The sequence below is a fragment of the Schistocerca nitens genome, chromosome 1 (assembly GCF_023898315.1).
Source record: "Schistocerca nitens isolate TAMUIC-IGC-003100 chromosome 1, iqSchNite1.1, whole genome shotgun sequence".
NCBI classification, from domain to species: Eukaryota; Metazoa; Arthropoda; class Insecta; order Orthoptera; family Acrididae; genus Schistocerca; species Schistocerca nitens.
This window is the reverse complement of record NC_064614.1, coordinates 1,025,185,253-1,025,208,539: the sequence shown is the minus strand read 5'-3', so window position 1 is coordinate 1,025,208,539 and position 23,287 is coordinate 1,025,185,253. Positions and strand designations below refer to the sequence as shown.

The 23,287-nt window shown below is 38.8% G+C and overlaps 1 protein-coding gene across 2 annotated transcripts in view; it reads right to left on the bottom strand.

Moving 5' to 3' along the window:
- Positions 1-2,068: 2,068 nt before the first annotated feature.
- LOC126196476 (putative odorant receptor 19b) overlaps positions 2,069-23,287 on the bottom strand; it is a 175,626-nt gene continuing 154,407 nt past the window's right edge. The window contains exons 2-3 of one of the 2 annotated variants that reach the window (XM_049934570.1): positions 7,319-7,478; positions 2,069-2,237 (exon numbers count right to left, since the gene is read on the bottom strand). In XM_049934570.1, coding sequence (XP_049790527.1) covers positions 2,188-2,237; positions 7,319-7,478 — 210 coding nt within the window. In that variant the 3' untranslated portion in view covers positions 2,069-2,187. The remainder of the gene's footprint in view (positions 2,238-7,318; positions 7,479-23,287) is intronic. The other variant, XM_049934568.1, reaches the window with a different exon arrangement.

The window sequence follows — 23,287 nt, the reverse complement described above, 5'->3', positions numbered from 1 at the left end:
ATCTGTGCGTAGTTAAGGTAATGCGAGATGTCTTGCGAAAACACATGCAGCTTCACAGCTATTCTGAATGGTGTTCCATACTGTACCACGTCGTCGGCTGCCAACAACGACACCATCTAACATACTATCATCATAAATATGTGTTCGGATCGAGTAATTTTTGTCTAATAAAACACAGTGTGTTGTACTGGACACCGATACTCGCTTTCGTCATGTACAGAATGTATATGGCGTCACTCCTATTAACTGTTCTTGTTTTATTTTATTTTTCGTTTTGTTTTGTTTTGCAGGTCGCTTTCATAGTGTTTTAATTTCAATATCCAGTAGTGCAAATGCGGCATTAGAGACTTAAATTCAAATGTAAAACTGAACCTATATTTCCATTAAATTTTCGTCGCATTTCTCGCTCGAGGCACACAGTCGTCGCAAATTGTTAATTCCGAATTTTGTGATATACAGTGAACTGATGTTGCTATATTACTTACAGAAACGCTTGTCGCACTATAGATTTGTTTGAAAGCAGTGAGCGAAACTTACGTCAGTTTTCTTTGTGTCCCATACAGCAATTTTAGCGTTAGCAATAGGTCTTACTCGACAACGATACCGTTCAAGAACTGAAGTTTCTATTGTGTCAAAGGACTCTTGTCTAGCTGGCACTCGATAACTGCATTATATAAGTGCATAATAATGATTTAAGCAGTAGTTTGTCTTCTTATTTTTCGCAAAGTACATTCCTCTGTCGATAACCTAAACATCTTTCCTGCTGTGTTACCAAAAAATAATTGTTTTCATACTCAGTCTACAATTACTACCAAAGCCATACTATTTCTAAATTACCTCTAGTATACTACATTGTCCTTCGATAAGAATTATTGCTACCGAATTGTAACATACTCATAACGTCGCTTTCTGGAGTGCTAAATACGAGTATATCTGGCAACGAGTCATCAGTCATTGACATGTACGTCAATAGAAAAAGATAATCGTTCTTTTATTCAAGCTGCTGTAAAATGTGCTAAATACTTACGTACTTATTTTTCTTCTTCTTCTTATTATTATTATTTCTTTCAGCCTCCACTCGCCACACCCGCTTCCGTCGCCGAAATCATTAACGCACGCTTTTGAGTCAGCTGGATTGAATCTTAGTCGTGGCATAAATTTTCTTCGTCAATAATAACAAGCAACGGGAACAAGTGTGGGGCGTCAAGATTCAGTTCAACAAACTTTGTGCCAATGTCCTGCATTAAATTCCAAACATCTCCACTGTGTCTCATGTAGCGAGGGCATGTGCTGCTGTTCACAGTGATCCATCCGTCGGATGGGGACTTAAGCTCGTCGGCTCCCTTCGTGCTATTCGAGAGAATTGGGCTATTGGCCACCAGTGGTTTCACCCCCTCCCTACCGTTCATCAACAACTATACTGCAGTACACACCACTGTCATCCACCCATTCTAATTACGCACTTGACACTATAGAATAAGTCGAAGCAAGGCAACAATAAACTACTTTCGTTAGGACCTTGCCCAGGACGGATATCCAGAGTTCCCATGTACGCCCCCACCTGCCATTAATTAAGTGTAGGACCAAATTTGATTGATAATATCGGTGTCAAGAAGGATAAAGAAAGCGGGATACTCTATGCTGTGTTGAACTTATATTCGAAAAAATAACAGCTTTCATTGTCAAGCAACTACCAGACATCGAGGAAAATGTGTCAATTCTGGACCATACGCGAGAAGATATTTTTGCTCATAAATAAACTTCCAGTCCTGATTTTTATGTTCGTTTCACATCTTGTAAGTACATCTATTTTCTATGAAAGTACAACTGCACCGAATTCATCACTATGGACAATTAATAATAACAAAATGTATGTGCTACAACCATACACATTTAAAATTAAGATTTGGTAACTTATTTCATGACCCAAAGAACTGGACACAACTGAAGGAGCTTTTTCAAAATATATTTAATTGCCTGCTACTGATTATAAAACTTAATTTCACAAATTGGTCTGAACATCATTCCATCAAGTGAAGAACACATACCAGTGAAGCATGAACTCTATTTCTAACTACCACGAATTTATAGTCGTGGTGTGTCGTGGGATTGCAGTGGTTTACTGAATTATGAACTGAAGAGTTGACTCCTTCTAGAACAAAGCCAGTGCCAATATTTCACGAAGTACTATGAACTTGATAAAACATGTTGAACAATGTGTATGATCCGTTCAGCACCTGTAGAAGAAATAATGAGTTAGTGCACTTTCTCGAAGATCGTTTAAAGACTTAGCAATTTTGAGGGTCTCAACAGAGGACAACCACAAAAATTTCCTGCGTTCACTTCTGTCAAGGAAATAACTGGGGATACAGAAGACATACAGCAAAAGGTTTCAGATAAAAGTGGCAGGTGGCAAATAAAAATCTACATACTTTCATTAAAACTTCTTTGACCCTTATATGCTGGGAGATCAGCGCTAGCTCTTTGTCTATATTTTTCAGAATTACCTTATCTATTCAGTGGAATGTAGTCTCTTTGTTACTGATGACATTTAAATCAAGCACTGAACAAGAAAGCAGCGAATGTAAAAAAAACACACATAAAAGAAAAGGGAATAAATGTAATCAGAAGGCGAAGTACACCACTCTCTACTTCATCACTGCAGAACTTGATATCAAGACGCTATGATTCTAAAAACCCACAGTTCTTCTCGAAATGTCATGTGATATTTAAGTAGATTATACGTAGATAGACAATAGTTTCGTTCCATAGCTACATAGTGGGGAAATCCTCAAGCATGCTGAACATGTCATAAAACAAAAATATGTAATACATACTTACAAAAGAACAGATATGCTAATGTTCCTTCCACAGACCCTAAGTGAAACAGTCCAAAATGATGTAATATAATTACAAAAAGTTTGAAAAATATTTCTATTTGAAAGCAAATATTAGAATTGTCACACTTAACTGAATATACAGGATGGACAGCTTTAATCTATAATGTGGAATAACTGGGGATAGTGAAGATATACAGAAAAAGGTTTCAGATAGAAGTTGTAGGTGTCAAAGAGGGTCACACATTGTTATTAATGGCCATGACATCGAATGTAATTTTTAAGGTGATTTGGAAGTTAAATGGAAATCCAAATATTAGATTTAAGGTTTGAAAAGGGCAGCAAATTTTACATATAAAATTATACATTCTGTAAGGTCATCACAAGGTTCGATGAAGGTCAGATAAGGAAATATGTTTTTAATTCTAGTAGAGATTAAATATAGGAGTGATACAACAAAAGACAATGGTAGATAGAAATCTGAAGGGCCATCCTATGGAATTAGAGGAAAGAAGACTTACCCGATGACTTGCAAATCAAAGACCTACGTTTAATTTTGTTGTTCTGTCGACATCAAAATAACATTTATACATTGTGAAGTATTTGTTTCTGACAATAAAAACGTTAGTTAAAACTGGAAGTTCGAATCTCTCTTGGCTGTTTTCTAATCCAGAGTCACAAATAGGGCTTTCTATGAAACAAAATGGAACCTTGGAATGACCTTCGGTAATTAACTTCAATATCATCGTTATTGTTAAAGATACATGACCCCTCATGCACCCTCCAATTTGTATACAACATTGTATTTTGATGTATCCTTCCTCTACTCTGATGTACTCGCTACTAGAACCAAAAACATATTTGTTTATTTGACCTTCACTGAACCTTGTGATGACCTTGAACAATGTATCATTTTATATGTAAAAATTTCCAGTCTTTTCAAACCTTAAATCTAATGTTAGTCTTCCCATTTAAAAAAAAATCACTTTAGCCTTCAAATCGCCTTGAAAAGTACGTTCAGGATCGCAGCCATTAGTAGCAATGTTTACCCTCTTTATCACCTACTAATTTTATCTAAAACACTTTACCGCATCTCACCTCTATCCCCAGTTATTCCTCATTATGGTTTAAACTTTTCCATTCAATATAATGTAGTATCTTCAATACTTGCTTTCACAGTCAGCTTACTAAGATGAAGATGTGCAAAATTCACATTTAATGTTATACTCACATTGCTTAATATTATTAGTAATTTATACACCAGTTGGTTCTACTAATAATTGCTTTATGTAGGAGAAAGATTTCACAGTCAATAAATTGTTTACACTTCTCTTAAATTTTATACCTTGTAAACCCAACTTTAGATGGCTGCTAGTGTGATACTGTAAATGAGTGTTCCTAAATAATGAACACCTCTCAGGACCCAAGTGTTTGACTTTTAGTATTTATTTCTAGCATTGATTACATCAACTGAGTTGTCAGTTAGGAAAAAAGGTAATCATTTAATTTCAGTAAGGAATAAATACACTGGCAAGCTGCTTTTATTATTCATAGTTTCTGGAGCACCTATCTGCAGAACACTCTTGAATTCACATAAAACTTTGGTTGTATTATGCACCTGTGAACGTGGACTTAATGAATTAGCCCAAAATATGAGCTTGTATGACATTATGGAGTGAAGGTTTATTTTTGTATCATCTATATCTGACAAATACCATGTTGCAAATAAACGTTCCTTTAGATGTTCCATAGATTTTGCTATGCTCCTCCCAACTAAATATATTATTAAATACCAAAAATTTGACACTATCAACCCATTCTATGTGCTCATCGTTATATATTAAGTATATGCTTGGTAGAAAGAATTAACTATCTGTAATACGTCTTTTCGAGTTTTTATGACAAATAATTGGTTATAACCCTTTCATTAATGTCCATGAAAATTTCGTTAACAGCTGTTTCTAAGACTAATTGATTTCCTGTTTGTCACATTATTTGCTTAATCTTCAATGAAACAGATTTTGAATCTGGTAATGTTACTGATAAAGGTCATTAATACTCACATGATAAAGTAAGGATGAAACCTTGTAAGACACAGCTTGTATTAAGTTCTTAGTTAGATGACTAATAGCTTAATTTAGTGCTATTTCGTAGTGACACCCCATTTTCCTTGACTTGAACCATTATTCATAAATTTCAATGATGCCATAATATTAAAGTATTACACATAAAAACATATTGTGACTTACATAGACAAATGCTTTTGACAGAGGATATAAATATCTGTACCTAACCATTTACTCCCTAATGAGAAAAGGACATTCTTGCTGCATGCAAAAACAGGCTTCTCAGTATTGAGACCTCTTGGAAATAAAATATATAATTTTAAAAGTTTATTATTTCTCTAAAATTTTATAGGATGCTTGCAAAAGTGAATCAAATGGGCGTTTGATGGCACTTGGTTATTTCCTTTCTTAAACAGGGTCACAGCTTCAGTTATTGTATCCAACTGGTAATACACAACTATACTCAGAACAATATTCTTCCACTAACTTCCTTGGTATTTTACTGTAATTTCAAGATTATTTTTATTTTAAACTTTTTATGGTGAACATTAAGTCTTCTGGTGTAGTGAGCATAGTATTAATATGGTTGAAGGATTTTGGAATCGCTGGTTGGAGGAATTTCAACACAGCATCTACTGAATCTAGTAACCCCATCTGCTCCGTATCAGCTATGAAGTTTTTCTATTCTGAACGCACCTGTTATCATTGCATCAGTTACTCACACAGATGTCTGCTCCTCCTCCTATCAGTCTCCTCCTCCACTGTATCGCACATTCTTCATTTTTCACTTGATTTGGAATCTTTTTATCGTTAAGTATATATTAAACTTCCTGACAGATTAAATCTGTGTGCCGGACCGAGACTCCAGGAGCGTGTGCCACAAAGGGTGCAGATTCATCACAAGATGGGGAAACTCACAGGCGTGTATTGTCTATTGAGACCTAAGACATGTAGTGTCAGAGTGAGACAGACGAGGACCTACATCATAGGGAAACCCAGTAGAAGGCAGAATGAGATTTTCACTCTGCAGCGGAGTGTGCGCTGATATGAAACTTCCTGGAAGATTAAAACTGTGTGCCGGACCGAGACTCGAACTCAGGACCTTTGCCTTTCATGGGCAAGTGCTCTACCAACTGAGCTACCCAAGCACGACTCACGACCCGTCCTCACAGCTTTACTTCTGCCAGTACCTCGTCTCCTCAGTTGGTAGAGCACTCTCCCGTGAAAGGCAATGTCCCGAGTTCGAGTCTCGGTCTGGCACACAAATTTAATCTGCCAGGAAGTTTCATATCAGCGCATTACAAGATTATTTTATTTCTTGAGTAACGAATTTTTGTTTATCGTCTACCTCACTGAATTTAGGTTTACAGAATTTATATCCTCATCAGTATTAAGATTTGACATAAGAATTGGCATAACGTGTTCTGAGAGACCACCCACTGAGTACAAATACTGTTGTTTTTATATTTATTTTGATCATTCTGACTTACCTATAAACATGTTATCAGTGTCTGTTTTGGTTTAATTAGCAGCTCTTTGAAAGTATGTAAGAGGGATGAAATGGAGTAGTAGTATTTTTGACTACATACTTTAACAAGAAAACACAATAAATTCTACATTGAAATCATCAGAAAGCACTATTTCTTTGTTTTTTATTATTAAATAGGCCAGTGAAGCTTTATGGATGGATTAAAATTTACTGCCACAGCTGTGTATACACGAACTGCTATAAAAATTTTCTATGAAATTCTGTTTGTCACACTTGTTTCCTGGCACTGCTATATGGAAAACTTATTAATGTCTGTGTTTTTAACGTGTGGTAATATCTGGTGAACGTGGCCTCTCCATCTTTCTCCATTTCAGCTCTACAGACACGAGGCGCAATCTAAAATGCTGTAGCATATCAATACCAGTGGTCATACGATTTTCAGAGTAGCAGGTAGTATCAACTGCGTTTAGTGATTGTAATTCTTCGATGCAAATAAATATTCACTAGTTTCATCCTTAGCCTTAGAATATTCTGATGTAGTAACAATATCTATATTTTATGCTGAGTCATATACTAGGTGAAAGCGCAATTTCGAGTGATTCCGAAAATTTTGAAATAATAGCTGTTTGCATAGATTCAGTATGCTAAAATTTTGAAGTTTCGTTAGCTACTCAAACGAAATATTTCTGTTCAACCTAAACCCTCTGAGAACTGGAGGTTTTACTCAGTTTGGACCAGAAACATGCCACCAATCGTAATTTCAGACTACTTCAAGCAACCTTTTCATTTTTAAAGTGAAAGGTAATGTAAATCTGGAGTAATGTCTAATAAGTGTCCAAAGTAGGTTCAAACGACATTGAGTCTACGGAGAAAAGTAGCTGACATGCGTTATACAATTGTCTTCTAGAAGAAAGACACATTCTTACCGACCCGCAGGAACATCTCTCTGGAGAGTTTGCAGGTTTTTCCAACAGTGATCTCCAGAGGTCGATTCACCATCGCCATGAATATCAGCAGGCTGCGTCTAAAACGGGCGTCACTCTCGTTCCATCCGCATCTGAATGCAGAGATTAGCAGTTCCTCGCTCTGAAACAGAATGGAGGTACTGCTGGAGAATACGAAAAAGATAATGTATGTGTGACTATTCTCTTCGACACGTGCCATATTCCAGCTCGTTCTATGAGCGGTTGTACGGTTGGCAAGAAAACTCTGGAACGGGTACATCAGGATCTACAAGTACTGTAGACATGTCCTGACAATCAAACAAAAAATTATTTATTTGACAATTTTTTGGAGATGATTATTAGAACTTTGTGACTATCCGTCGTCATAGGGATGCTGTTCCTCGACAAAATGACAAGTTTACTGTGTCCCAGCATGACAGTGCCACTATATAGGTCACCTGTTTTACCACCGCCGGTTTGAGGAGTATATGGATGAACTTCGACAGATAGTATTCACGGGAGGGGTGTAAGACAAGAGCTAAAGTAAAAGCTGGAATCGGATTGCCAGATCAAAAGGTTTGTAAAAACAAAATGTTAGTTTTGGCCAGATAATAGAGGTGCATTTACCCACTACAATGGGCTTTAGGTAAAGGGGTTAATGTCTTATCGACAAAAGTGCATTATAGAGCATTGAATGAAGGGCACCAACCATTAATAACTGGGGGAACGGGCAACCGCAGAATATGGATACGGAATAGAACTTTACACACAGAAAGCGATTCATTGAAATTCTCCAAGGCGTGATAAATCCAGGAAAAACAAAGCTGCTAGGAGAGTTATCTAAACAATATTGATGGTGACGACGAATGGTGCTCTCTTTGGTCCTGTGGCAATGCTACTGTTCTGTGATAATATACATGAAATGGGGTACATCATGAAAGGATGAAAAATCGATTAACTGAACTAACAGATGAATATATAAAGGAGGAAGGGATCATGTCGATTTCTGTAAGAACCGTATGACTAAATGTGTAAGAGATGAGCCTTTTATATGTGTATTAAAGGAGACTGAGTGGCTGAGCGTCACACACGAAGGATATTTGAGTAGGCACGAGAGTATAAAAGGTAAGAGATCACTCATCTTCTTAGCACGAACTTAAGAGTCGAAAGAAAGTTAAAGTAATGTGTCTGTCTAAGCATACCTGAATGATGTAATCAATGTGTTGATTGCAGAATCATGTAAACAGGTAGGCTATTACTCTAGAGAAAGTATGGGGAATTGATTTATGAAGTATGTTAAAATTAACCTGTAAGTTCTAATCCAATGAAATAAGTTATATTCCTTAAACCAACTGTTGTAAGTATGTGCTTATGATTTGCTGCAACGCAAAAGCCCATTTATTTTTAGTTGCGGAGAAAATGTGTGATTATCATGCTACTTGTCAGACAACACAAAGCAAATGATAACCAGTAGATGTTTCACAGAAATATTACTTTGTATTTTTAATCTCGTCACAATGAAGTGGAATCATCGAAGCCATTAAGTGTGATTAGTGAACAACAGGAGACAACGTACGTTTTAATATTTGATGAAGTTGGCTTATTCTCCACTGTTTCACAGACAGCTTCCTTGAACATGGGATCAATGCCTCATGAACTGCTAACTCTTCCTCTGTTGGTAACTCAGGACTTGTGTTACGCAGGACGGTATATACGTACAAACCGAACTTTATAAGACCTGTCGTTATTGACAGCTTCTATATCCATGTTGTTAACAAGGTGCTAGGTTGAAACTACCTGCCTCTACACATAGTGTCAAAAGATAACTGCATTTTCCATGCCGTGTCCCAATACATTCCAACTCAAGGAAATTTTAGAGATCGCAAAATTACATCAAAGGCAAACAATGTCTTCAGTTCTGCTGGTGTAGTTTGTTTAAAATTGCTAATCTTCCCAATTTCCAATGCGGCTATATTTGTCATATCAGACTTAGTGCCGAAGAGGTCAATAGGAATGTACTTACTGAAATAAGTTGGTGGAGAACGTAACTGCTTGTCTGAATATGTTTTTCCCATTCATAATGTGAACCCAATACAGAAGTTGGGCGATAACGCCACTTGATGTCCTTTTTCTGATGTAATATTCTTTATATCACTGATTTCATTGTTTGTTGTTATATCACTTTCTTGAATGTCGCTATCGTTGTTGTCATTGAACATCACACAAAAACGTTAACTGTTAGTGCCAAAGGTGTATGGCAGCGAAATTTTTGTTACGTAATGAAACGTATCTCTACAACCCCTGCCCAGGCGGAAAACGTTGTACAAGAACTCTTTCATACTCTGTATTGCGTTTTCATTCCATGGTGCTGCTACCACTCTAGCGGCGGTTATATACACCAAATTACTCTTAAATATAGATATGAGAATAGTCAGTGATGGAGCAGGAAACAATCACTATGGTTACGGTGGCAGCTGTTATAATGTGGGAAGTAAATGCGGCACTTGCCTGGTCGGTTACCAACTGCCCGAAGACGCAGAACATGCCAGTCTGGTACAGCAGGAAGGGTATCATGGCGGTCAGAGTCAGGGGTCGTGTCACTCCTCCACCGGCCTGCAACAGCTGTCCATTACGCAACGTTTCATTTTATCTCTTTCAAAACATAAATAAAACTATTCGTTTTGCATTGTGAAATACATTTATATCTTCGCACCTGTCTAACCGTTTAGAATTAGAGTTGGAAGAGTCGGTCAGTTCAATTTTCCACTTCAGTTTTAAAATTATGTAACTTCCCATGAACATTCTGCCCTCAAGCTGTAAAATTACTGTGCTTGCGCTACACTTGCAGGTAGTCGGCACCCACGTATTACTAACCACTAATCCACCTAATCAAAAACTATGCTCAGCCTTAAAGCATGTCATAGTGTGCTAACGCAAAGCTACACAACGGGGCATAAGGGTTTATTATGATTTTATCATGTTTTTAAGCTATGTGATGATCCCAGTCATCGCTATAAATTTCATTTGTCTCTTTTAATAACTTGAAGGAAACATTGAATTGCTGTTACCTTCAAAGTAATCATGTAACACCCCATCTTCCACATTGTTCGTAAATACCAGTACGTTCTGTCAACATGTGGTAACACTTACTTGTTAGAGAAAATGGTGAGTATTGCTAAGCAAAAGACTCTGAAATAATTCCTGCATACTGAAGGTGAAGGAAGTTGTAACACTTGTTTGAGAAAGTGGTCAGTATTTTTATAAAACGGACTCTGAAAGACATCCTTATCTGCTGTATGTGAAAAGCTGTTCGTGTTCATGCAAGGATTACGAATACTCTTGATTTCTGATTTGTCAAAAAATGGATCAAATGGCTCAGAGCACTATGGGACATAACATTTGAAGTCATCAGTCCCCTAGAACTTAGAACTACTTAAACCTAACTAACCTAAGGACACCACACACATCCATGCCCGAGGCAGGATTCAAACCTGCGACCATAGCAGTCATGCGGTTCCAGACTGAAGCGCCTAGAACCGCTCGGCCACAAATGCCGGCTTGTGATTTGTCACATCAGTTCCAACTTTTGAGACGTTTCTGGTATGAGCTGAGGAAGTGTAAGGCTTTCCATTGTTAAACAAAGCGCAATTATGGGTAAAGGTAAACTGTTTGCTCAAAAGTTTGCAAAATTTGGGCAGCGCCATTGTTAACCGATTCGACTTGAACAGGAAGGAAACAGCAGCCACCAACCTTCCGCAGTGCTTTCAAAAACGTGTGGAAATTTAGCAAAGATTGTGATCCAAACAAGGCGTACTCCTCTCGTTCGACATAAGTCACAAAAGAAATTGAAGGAGTCGTATTTCGACGAAGGAGAAAGAATTAGAAATTGTCCAGTCCACGGAGAAACAAATTTCGAATGTCTTTTGGGAGCAGGGTGACATAATAATGACTTTTTTTTGGAGAATGAGGAATGATTTCAGTGAGGTACATCAAGAATATGTGCAGTACATGAAAAGTTGATGCACATCTTATATGAAAATGCAAGGTCATATACTTGTTCGCAAACTATCGCACAGTTTGCTAAACTTGGGTTGGATACACATAAAGATCTGCTCACAGTGGACGTCATGCCACGTAACGGAACGCCAAAATATCACACAATACTTTTCAAATGACAGCATTCACATAGGCGGAACGTAAAGGAACGTCAATGTAAAGGATTCTCAGGTAGAAAGTTTTGACGTTGACACTGGTGTGGGGATGGTGGCGTCGTCTCTTAACAGCGTAAGTTAACCTATTGCCTCCAAGCTCACACAAGTTATACTTCTTCATTTTGTACTTCTGAGGCTTCTCAATCTCTATTTTATTGCTTGTCAAGTCAACGTGAACCTTTGTGAAGCGTGCATGATGTGGCCTTGAATACTTTTCGTGTGTTTGTTCTTCCGCAAAAGAAGCCAAATACCTGAAAGCGACAAGTCAATATGGCTACACAGTGTCAGGACAAAGGAAAATCCTACACTATGCACAAATAAGATCAGAAGTAGAGGAAAAAATGTTCATTCAAATACTTTTTAACAATGAAAAACTTCTCTCGAAGTGGAAAAGTAAACCTGTTTTCCACGTTATTTGATACTTATAAGGGAAAAAACCCAAAATGGCTGATGTAAATAGGCTCTATGTGTTATCTTCGAAATATTTCATTACGTGTTTGTACACATGTATTCACTTGAGAAAATAAAGGCCAATGTTTAAAATTTTTGAATAATTAATCCTATCCCGATAAATTATGAGACAGAATTAATGGGCAGTATTTGCCCTTAGGAAGCGAAAAATACAGCACTGCCAGTGCACACTGTAAGCTAGTGATCCTTCTATTAAATTCGGATTACATGCAGATATATATCCTGAAACATGCCCTGGATAAAAAAATGCCCCCTCAACCTACAATTTTGCCACAAGAAATGCTACCGTAGCGCTATCTGACTACAGTTTTTTCAAAAGAATGAAACAAGAGAAAGAATGATATCGCTTAACTTGTACAACGTAACAACAGGGAGCATAAGTGAACATCTGAAAGTAGTCAACGATCGTACTATCTTGCAATAAGATCATAGCGTTAGTTCACAACGTGTTAAGTAACTGAGCTATCAGCCACGTTCGAAAATATTTAGAGAAATTCAGGAATACGGAAAAACAAGTCGCTGAGCAATGAAATAAGTAGGAAGTGCAGGGAAGCTAAGACGAAATGTCTGTATGAAAAATGTGAAGAAATCGAAGAAGAAATGATAGTCTGAAGGCCTGGCTCAGCATACACGAAAGTCAAAACAAGCATCAGTTAAATTAAAAGCAAGTGTGGTAACATTAAGAGTGTAACCAAAATTCCATTGTTAAATGCAGAGGAGAGAGAGGGTAGGGGGAAAGAGTACACCGAAGGCCTCTATGATGGAGGAATTTATCTGATGTAATAAAGAAGAAACAGGAGTCGATTTAGAAGGTATAGGAGCTCCAGTATTAGAATCAGAATTTAAGAGAGCTTTGGAGAACTTAAGATTAAAGAAGGTAGAAGTGATCGATAACATTCCATCAGAATTTCTAAAATCATTAGGGGAAGTAACACAACGACTATTCACGTTGGTGTATAGAATGTATGAGTCTGGCAATATACCATCAGACTTTCGGAAAAATGTCATCCGCGTAAATTGGAAGACTGCAAGAGTTGACAGGTGCAAGAATTATCGCACAGTCAGCTTAACAGTTCAAGCATGCGATGAGCATGCTTCGCTCAGTCATTTAATCCAATCTTTTGTATTTAGAAATTTGCAATTTACAGACAAAAGCAATCAAGTCCTACCTAAACAGATGAAGTGACACCATCTCTGCATCGCCGCTTGATAACGTACCTTCTGGTGTGAAAAAACGTAGGAAGAAGTAGCCGAGGCGTAATGCTGACTGCAGTTTCGAGAAACATGAGTACTGATCGTACTAGTCGCCCAGTAAGACTGGTATCCTTGCTGAAGTCTGAAAATCTATAACATTACCTGAGATAGCTTAATGCACACTGCAAAGTACATATTCTATCGCAAAGATATTAGAATCATTAAACAGTGACTAGGGATCATGAATAAACCATTCGAGAGAGAACAAGAGGGAAAAATTTCATCTGAAACTTAATTGTGGGCTGAATGATGCACACAATCGCCCGCCCACACATGAAACTCGTGGTACACTAAATCATCACAAAGGGAAGATGCAAACAAAAGAATTTTATGTGCGTTAGAAAGTGTTGCAAACGCTTCAGTAGACTAGGTTGGGATGAATTCAATGGCCATAGTATTTGGATGGACTCATGTAAACCCGATTCTGAACGGTGTCTCAAAAGCTGATCATCAAACCAAATAACGAATGTTATATTTGAAGACAAGATAAATACACGCAAGTGAAGTATATGCACGCCCTGAATAACGAATCGAACGTACAACATTCAGTGTATAAGAATTACGAACGCAATGTTAGAATCTGAAAAATAACCACCACTAAAAATAAAATTATAGGCCACTACGAAAAAAAGAAAAAAAAATTGATCAAAAAAATGTTAGTGAAGGCATTACAAGTCTCCAGTTTTCGATATCAACTGGAATGAAATTATTGGTGTAGTAATACATTATTAAATTTGAGACGTATGTGGAATTGTAAATGGAACCGTAAAGAACAAGACGAGAACGGGCATAATATTAAAGTTTCTTATAAAACAGTATCGTAGGTTACAACAAAGATTGGAGTATGTTAAACGGATTATTGTGTTATGTGCAGAAGGTATACAGCGATTAAATATTGATAAGAAAGATGTCAAACGAGTCCAATGATTCACGGAATGAGGTCCCAATGTAGAAAGTTCCTTGGGTTGGAGGGAGATCGTAAATCAGCTACGGGTTATATTAATTAATCAGTTGTTTACTTACAAAATTTGTAGATACGTCTGCGGGCAACTAACAGAAAAAAATGTTACACGAATGTACAGTGACTTTGTTGCCTGAACCGTTCATATTGACTTTCCCACCAGTCACCTCTGAGGCAAAGCTGCAGGCAAGTGTTGTGGCATTTCCGGTTGCGACCTACTAATTCCTCGCTTTGACTGTACCTTACAAGGGAACCTCCCCATCGCACCCCCCTCAGATTTAGTTATAAGTTGGCACAGGGATAGACCTTGAAAAACTGAACACAGATCAATCGAGAAAACAGGAAGAAGTTGTGTGGAACTATGAAAAAAATAAGCAAAATATACAAACTGAGTAGGCCATGTGCAAGGTATGCAACATCTAGGAGAATATCAGCTTGCGATCGCCATGGTCCCGTGGTTAGCGTGAGCAACTGCGGCACGAGAGGTCTTTGGTTCAAATCTTCTCACGAGTGAAAAGTTTAGTTTTTTATTTTCAGACAATTATTAAAGTTCAGGCACTCACACATAATCAACTTCGCTCTCGAAAATTCCAGGTCATGTTTAGATTTACTTGGACATATGCAGGATTTGACGGTCTACACACGGAAACATTTGAAAACGTAAAAAACATATGTTTTGACAGAGCACAGGGAAAACTGTGTGACTGTGAAACTGTTGCATTCATTTGTTGCAGTTTATGTGACAAACTCTTATGTTTTCATCACTTTTTTGGGAGTGATTATCACATCCACAAGAAAACCTAAATCGGGCAAGGTAGAAGAATCTTTTTACCCATTCGACAAGTGTGCAAGTTAGGTGGGTCGACAACATATTCCTGTCATGTGACGCACATGCCGTCACCAGTGTCGTATAGAATATATCAGACGTGTTTTCCTGTGGAGGAATCGGTTGACCTATGACCGTGCGATCAAATGTTTTCGGTTCCTATTGGAGAGGCACGTCCTTCCGTCTACTAATCGCACGGTTTTGCGGTGCGGTCGCAAAACACAGACACTTAACTTATTACAGTGAACAGAGACGTCAATGAGTGAACGGACAGATCGTAACTTTGCGAAAATAAAGAAAGTAAAATTTTCACCCGAAGGTGGATTCGAACCAAGGACCTCTCGCTCCGCAGCTGCTTACTCTAACCACGAAACCACGGCGCTCCTGAGCTGAGACAGTTCTTGATGTTGCGTATCTTCCGCATGGACTACTCAGTTTGTATATTTTGCTTATTTTTTCATAGTTTCACACAACTTCTTCCTGTTTTCTCGATTGATCTGTGTTCAGTTTTTCAAGGCCTATCCACTGCGTCAATTTATAACTAAATCTGAGAGGGGTGCGATGGGGAGGTTCCCTTGTTAGACTGCCTTCTTGCGGTCTGTGCCCCGCAATGGAAATATTGTGTAATCGGCGGCATATAGTTCTTTTTTTCTTTTTTGATATTTCCCTCTGTACCATTGCGGCCAGCTGCGTTCTGTTCGTTCGATGTCCCTTATGCGTTGTGCGCCTCGAGGATCATACTAACTTCACTGCAAGTAATCCATGCCGTGCGCGCTATAAACATTGAACCACCCTAATGTTAATCTAAAAGAGGTGAAGCATAAAACAAGTGACGTTAAAACTGAAAGACAGACGAGAATGTCGACCCATTGAGGAGATAGCTACATGTATTAGGAGGCTCCATGTATATGCTCTTTTCCTCAAACTGCATAATTAAGCGCAGCAATTACACTACGAGCCAGAAAAATCGCGAATATACAACATAGTGCTATTAATGCAGGTCTGTTTTCCGCTTCAACTAGCTGCGCTTCCAGGCTATGAGCTTTATTATTATGTACCACAGTTTCCAGTTGCTATAAATTGTTTCTGACGTGTACTCCGTGTCTTAGAAGCAGTATCACGTCGTTTCCATTACTCATGGATAAAATTTTTACTCTCGTTTCTTTTATAATAATTTATTTCTAAAAATCAGCATGCTTACTTACCACACCGACAACGAGGAGGTTAGAACATAAGGCGCCCATGTTAACGAAGAGGAGAATTATAATCGATTTGCTCATTGCTGCCTCCAAGAGGTTGACGGTTCTGTAACAGAGAGGTAAATTATTCTGCCCATTACAAACTTAAGAACACAGATGTACTGCTGTAGCTCTGTCTAATGCAACTCTTAATGTGAAAGGGGAATACAGATGTTTTTGATACAAACATAATCATTATATCTTCTCAGTTGGCAACCAAAGCAGAGTAATACTTACGTTAGTATTTAATGTAAAACAAACTATGGAGGTGATATAGGTATTTATTGTACATCATCATCTGGAGGGAAAGTAGCATGGGCGTGTCTCAGTAAACGTTAGGAACTGCTACTATATGTAAAAGACATGCTGTGGGCACATCGGATTTTGGCCCCTCGGGAAACTGTCAAACATTTATCAATGTCCATTCTGGACGATTTCAGTTTGAAAGACGGAATAGATCTAGTTGTGTAGGAGGGAGCCTCGATTTTTTTCTTTTTTTAAAAAAAGAAAGCATCACGAAGAAGCGTAACTCATGTATCAGGTAGATCGCTTGTAAAACTCTCATTTGGATGTTTCTTGAGTATGCATTTTGTTTCTAGGAACCTTTTGCAATTCTTCATGTGTTTGTCTAGTCAGCGGGTGTTTGTCGCAGAATGTTCATACCGCTGCGTGTCAGCTGAAGACTTAGTCTTAAAACTCTCAGAGTGTATGTTTCAATACAATTCAAGAAACGTATTACATTTTTCACATGCATCTCGCCTAATGGTATTAGCAGCAAAATCACAAATATTAAGGCTTATGCAGGAATTTTTCCCACGGACCACCCGAAAGCCTAATAGCGAAGATGTAAAATGTTGCAGCAATGCTACGTGTCATATGCGACACAGATGTGTGGCCAATTCGTTGATTCCAGTCCGCAGCCCGTGGTCGCGCGGTAGCGTTCTCGCTTCCCGCGCCCGGGTTCCCGGGTCAGGGATTTTCTCTGCCTCGTGATGACTGGGTGTTGTGTGATGTCCTTAGGTTAGTTAGGTTTAAGTAGTTCTTAGTTCTAGGGGACTGATGACCATGGATGTTAAGTCCGATAGTGCTCAGAGCCAATTTTTTTTTTATTCCATTTTTACAGGCAAGATCTCGACGACCGGCCTTGTCATCGTCTTCAGACGCTGCAAACTTTTTTAAGCTTATGTGCTGCCTGCACTCCATCGAGACAGAAGTATTTACTTTCTTTACCATGTGTTTTCGAAATCCCATCGCCCTCTGGCGACCTTCACTTCTTCTTTGCTGGTGAGATGTGCATTTGGTAGCACTTTGAAAGAGAATGTGAGAAGCCGCAGGGAATGGTCGTAAGCCTCATCCGACCGTTTTGTTCTAGAAGATTCGTTTCACACCACCTGAGCCAATGCGTTTGGATCTCTGTGTCTGTACCAGCGGCGTGGATTTATAGTTCCGACTTGTTCCAATTGTTTGAGGGTCCCCGGAATTATCCTCTTGTGTAGAGTTGACCCTTTCTGTGTCCAACATGTCCATGCGAGAATGTAACACCTTTTTTCGACCTATTTGGTATCTGCTTCGATATTTCTATTTTTGTATCTGTCATGGAAATTCTTTGACGTGTGTACATATTTCAGTTATGTGAACTTTTTGAACGATGTTGTTTAAACTGTGCTTGTGGATTTAAATAACTACTGGAATAATTGTTATATGATGTACTGTAAATGACTTGGTCCATAGTTATGGAATGTAGTGTTGAATGTAAGATATGTGGGGCAGCCCCGTAGCTACGGAAGTAGCCTGGTGGAGTGGGAAAGGTGTTATGGCGCGCAAGTGGCAACTCGTCCTTCGTGACGCGTAAGGAGTCTGGGCTGAGCAGTGCTGCGTTAACATTTCGCTAGCAGTAGCGGATCATTGTGGCTCACATTCTTGGCGTTTTGAGGCCAGAGGAGCTTAAAAGCAGTGTTTGTGAGCCTTGGATGCTACATGTGGTGATACTATTATCATGGCATGGTTTTTGGCCCTGTAAAAATATAATCCCAACGCCAAGAAGACCTGTAACAGGGCGAGGCCAACAGTACTGCCATGACTGCATCGCCGCCATGTTAACAGCCACTGCAAATAACGCCTCCGGTGCCACCAGTCTTACGCTAAATTGTTCATATTTGGCACTCTGTAAATGTACCAGGTATTTGTGAAATTTGGTTGATTTTAATAATAACCGTGATTATCCCAAATCACAAACCTGGACAGGAATGCTATTCAAGTGAATTTAATTCCGAGTGTCCTAACTAATTGTGGAAACACTTGTTCGGCAGTTGTAAAAATAGTTGTGGTTTCTTTCTAATGTGTGGAGTTACAGCGTTTAAAGTTCAGTTTTATTGTATGAGAAATATTCCACTTCCGGTACATTTTTAAATCACTTTACTGTTATTTTATCAAATAATTTGGGAATTTAAGGAGATGGGACCTGAATAAACTGAAAGAACCAGAGGTTGTACAGAGTTTCAGGGAGAGCATAAGGGAACAATTGACAGGAACGGGGGATAGAAATACAGTAGAAGAAGAATGGGTAGCTTTGAGAGATGAAGTAGTGAAGGCAGCAGAGGACCTAGTAGGTCAAAAGACAAGGACTAGTAGAAATCCTTGGGTAACAGAAGAAATACTGAATTTAATTGATGAAAGGAGAAAATGTAAAAAAAGGAATAAATGAAGCAGGCAACAAGGAATACAAACGTCTCAAAAACGAGATCGACAGGAAGTGCAAAATGGCTAAGCAGGGATGGCTAGAGAACAAATGTAAGGATGTAGAGGCACATATCACTAAGGATAAGATAGATACGACCTACAGGAAAATTAAAGAGACTTTTGGAGAAAAGAGGACGACTTGCATGAATATCAAGAGCACAGATGGAAACCCAGTACTAAGCAAAGAAGGGAAAGCAGAAAGGTGGAGGGAGTATATAGAGGGCCTATACAAGGGCATGTATTTGAGGACAATACTATGGAAATGGAAGAGGATGTAGATGAAGATGAAATGGGAGATACGATACTGCGTGAAGAGTTTGACAGAGCACTGAAAGACCTGAGTCGAAACAAGGCCCCGGGAGTAGTTAACATTCCATTAGAACTACTGACGGCCTTGGGAGAGCCACTCCTGACAAAAATCTACCATCTGGTAAGCAAGATGTATGAGACAGGCGAAATACCCTCAGACTTCAAGAAGAATATAATAATTCCAAGCCCAAAGAAAGCAGGTGCTGACAGATGTGAGAATTACCGAACAATCAGGTTAATAAGACACGGATGCAAAATACTAACGCGTATTCTCTACCGACGAATGGAACAACTGGTAGAAGCTGACCTCGGGGAAGATCAGTTTGGATTCCGTAGAAATATTGGAACACGTGAGGCAATACTGACCGTATGACTTATCTTAGAAGCTAGATTAAGGAAAGGCAAACCTACGTTTCTAGCATTTGTAGACTTAGAGAAAGCTTTTGACAATGTTGACTGGAATACTCTCTTTCAAATTCTGAAGGTGGCAGGGTTAAATACAGGGAGCAAAAGGATATTTACAATTTGTACAGAAACCAGATGGCAGTTATAAGAGTCGAGGGCATGAAAGGGAAGCAGTGGTTGGGAAGGGAGTGAGACAGGGTTGTAGCCTCTCCCCGCTGTTATTCAATCTGTATATTGAGCAAGCAGTGGAGGAAACAAAAGAAAAATTCGGAGTAGGTATAAAATTCCATAGAGAAGAAATAAAAACTTTGAGGTTCACCGATGAGATTGTAATTCTGTCAGAGACAGCAAAGGACTTGGAAGAGCAGTTGAACGGAATGGACAGTGTCATGAAAGGAGAGTATAAGATGAACATCAACAAAAGCAAAACGAGGATAAGGGAATGTAGTCGAATTAAATCGGGTGATGCTGCCGGAATGGCAATGGCAAGGAAAGCGTTTCTGAATTTGTTAACATCGAGTATTGATTTAAGTGTCAGGAAGTCGTTTCTGAAAGTATTTGTATAGAGCGTAGCCATGTATGGAAGTGAAACATGGACGATAACTAGTTTGGACAAAAAGAGAATAGAAGCTTTCGAAATGTGGTGCTACAGAAGAATTCTGAAGATTAGATGGGTAGATCATATAACTAATGAGGAGGTATTGAATAGGATTGGGGAGAAGAGAACTCTGTGGCACAACTTAACTAGAAGAATGGATCGGTTGGTAGGACATGTTCTGAGGCATCAAGGGATCACGAATTTAGTATTGGAGGGCAGCGTGGAGGGTAAAAATCGTAGAGGGAGACCAAGAGATGAATACACTAAACAGATTCAGAAGGATGTAGGTTGCAGTAGGTACTGGGAGATGAAGAAGCTTGCACAGGATAGAGTAGCATGGAGAGCTGCATCAAACCAGTCTCAGGACTGAAGACCACAACAATAACAAACAACAATGAAAAGCTGCCTGACAATAGCAAAGTTGTTAGTTAAAAGTACAGTAATATCGATGTGAAGTGGAAAAGATTATTAATTGTGGTATTTATGCAAACTGACTAGAGTTACATAATTTTATCAGTGTGCATTTCATGAGAAAGTGTTTGAACTTAAAGTTAATGTTGTGTTGGCATCTGCATAGCCAACTATATTTTGTGGAGGTTAAAAGACTGCTTATCAAAGCACATTTGTTATTTCTTTATTTTTTGTAGTTTGTTGTGCTTTACTTAATTGTCATCTATTGATGAGAATGCTTACCCTTTCTCATACATACTTGTGTAGTTTTGTTAATGAGCATGGTTCTTCAAACCGTGAAAGTTTAAGGGCCCTTATTTGCTAAGATAGATAGTTAATGAAGAAAAACAAAGGCTCCTTCAGAGTCAGAGTAGTTAGATGTGCATTCTGTTTAATTGCTTCCAGCTGAGCTTAAGGAAAAATATTTAATTTGTTAGCTACTCTACTGCAATCTGGTTAATGCAGAGGTATAGGGACCCAGTACTAAGCGAATGATGTTATAGAGTATGATCATTAAGAGACACACAGGTTTTAATAAGTATTATTTCATGTTCTTCCCTGTTTAGTACTGCTATCAGTTTCATGCGTGTTGGTGACTGGTTCTATAAACTGCTGCATCTAGTTCATTTAATATACGTGTTGTTGAGAGGCATATGTTACTATTTGGTATCTCACTGGCCATTTGTTCGTCTGGCTTCCAAGTTAGTAGTATGTTTTCCTGCTAGGTTACGTTACTGTGTTGCAGTGTGAACAGATATAAGAAAAGAGTTTCGTGTACGTGTCAAGGAAGGTTAGGTCAACTGTAACACCGCCTTCTGCTTTATTATATTGCTTGACACAAAAATTCCTAATTAGGCCAGCGGCTGATATTAATACCTAATATTGCAACTTGCTTTTGTGCTGGTAGAACGTCTGTTACTGACCCATCTGTTTACTGTTAAACATACTCTGCTGGAGTGTTTCGGAATTTTTTGATTGTTCTGTCCCCTTTAGGTTATCTTACGGTCACAACTTTCTCAAAAATTCCCCGCAGAGATTTAACGTTAGCATCGGTTGCCGCGTAAGGTGGTCGGTGTTACCGTACAAGAGTAGTGGTGTAAATCTGCTGTTCTCGACTACCTGTTTCCTTTAGAAATCCATCGTAAGCATTTGTTGTCACCTACCTGCATTTCTAGGACTCTATTAGTTGATCCCTCAGAGTTATAATAGACTGAACGCGGCAGTTTTCGCTGTCTACCTTAACAAATTACGTTAACGCGATTTTGTGACCATCTCTGTGGCAACGCCGCAGTGTTGACACAACTCTGCAGACGCCTACTATTTTCGTCTGCAGCCGTTAGCGCTTCGCACTTGAAAGTTGGCAACAGTGATGCGAGCTGTCAGGGATATTCTTAGCCGTCTCGATTACTGTTTTACTCGTTAGGCCCAACGGAACTACCATATAATATTTTCAATAATACCATACACTTACATAGTCCAAATTTAGTTGCCTCTCTTAGTTCGTCGCTGAGGAAGTGGGATAGGAGCTTCTTTGTTGTAGCATGTGATTGGGAAAGTTATGCTGAAACATGTTTATGGACGGACAAATGTTGGTCCAAAATTACCACCATGTGCTGGACAGCGAGATGACATGGCTTGTCCCTATTTTGAAACTGTAACGTGTATCGCAAAGTTTATCGCTTCTTAATGAAGAAGACAGCAGTTGTCTTCACTGCGTTTAACTTTACTTTGTTTCTTTCAGTTCTATTCGCCAGTCAAAAGATTTGTCATCGGAGTCGGCGGATGTTGAACGAGTGAGTTCTGTCGGTGGAGAAGAACATCTTATCGTCCGCGAATTTGGCGATCTGCCCTGTGGCGCTCTGGGCATGTCGTTGATATTAAGCGCAGACAGGAGATGAGAAACACAGATCCTAAGTGATTGCTGGTATCGCGCAGTTATTTATCGCCTGATTCGACTCCCAGCACCGACTACACCCTCTGATGTTTATTTCCTTTTGAAAGCCCACACTGTTGTTTGGAAAACCCTCCATAGTCTCTTTGTTTCACATCTTTGGTGGATGACAAGCCGCTGAAATCTTAATAAACTGAGTTCCGGACCCAATGCTTGTTAAATTGAATCATCCGGACCAGTTTACTACGTCTTTCGACATCTTTATTACGATGGGCTCCTTAATTATGCAGCCGCAACAACATGATATTTGCACCACGATTTTGGACTCGCTATATTAAATTTCATGCTTATATTTTACGCAGATCTCGGCAACCGCTGCTATGCTTGTCTGGCATCCAGTGTATTTCACCACTGTCAGCACAGAAAAAAAGTCTTGTTTGTACTGTTAAAGACAATACAGGTCTTCAAAAACCGAGTGTGTCACGCATTCCGTGTGAATGTGGCATACCTATAGTGAAACGGACTGTTATAACAGTTGAGGATAGGTGAAAGTAACATCAGCCTCACACCACTCTACATTGGGAATGTTATGCTGAAA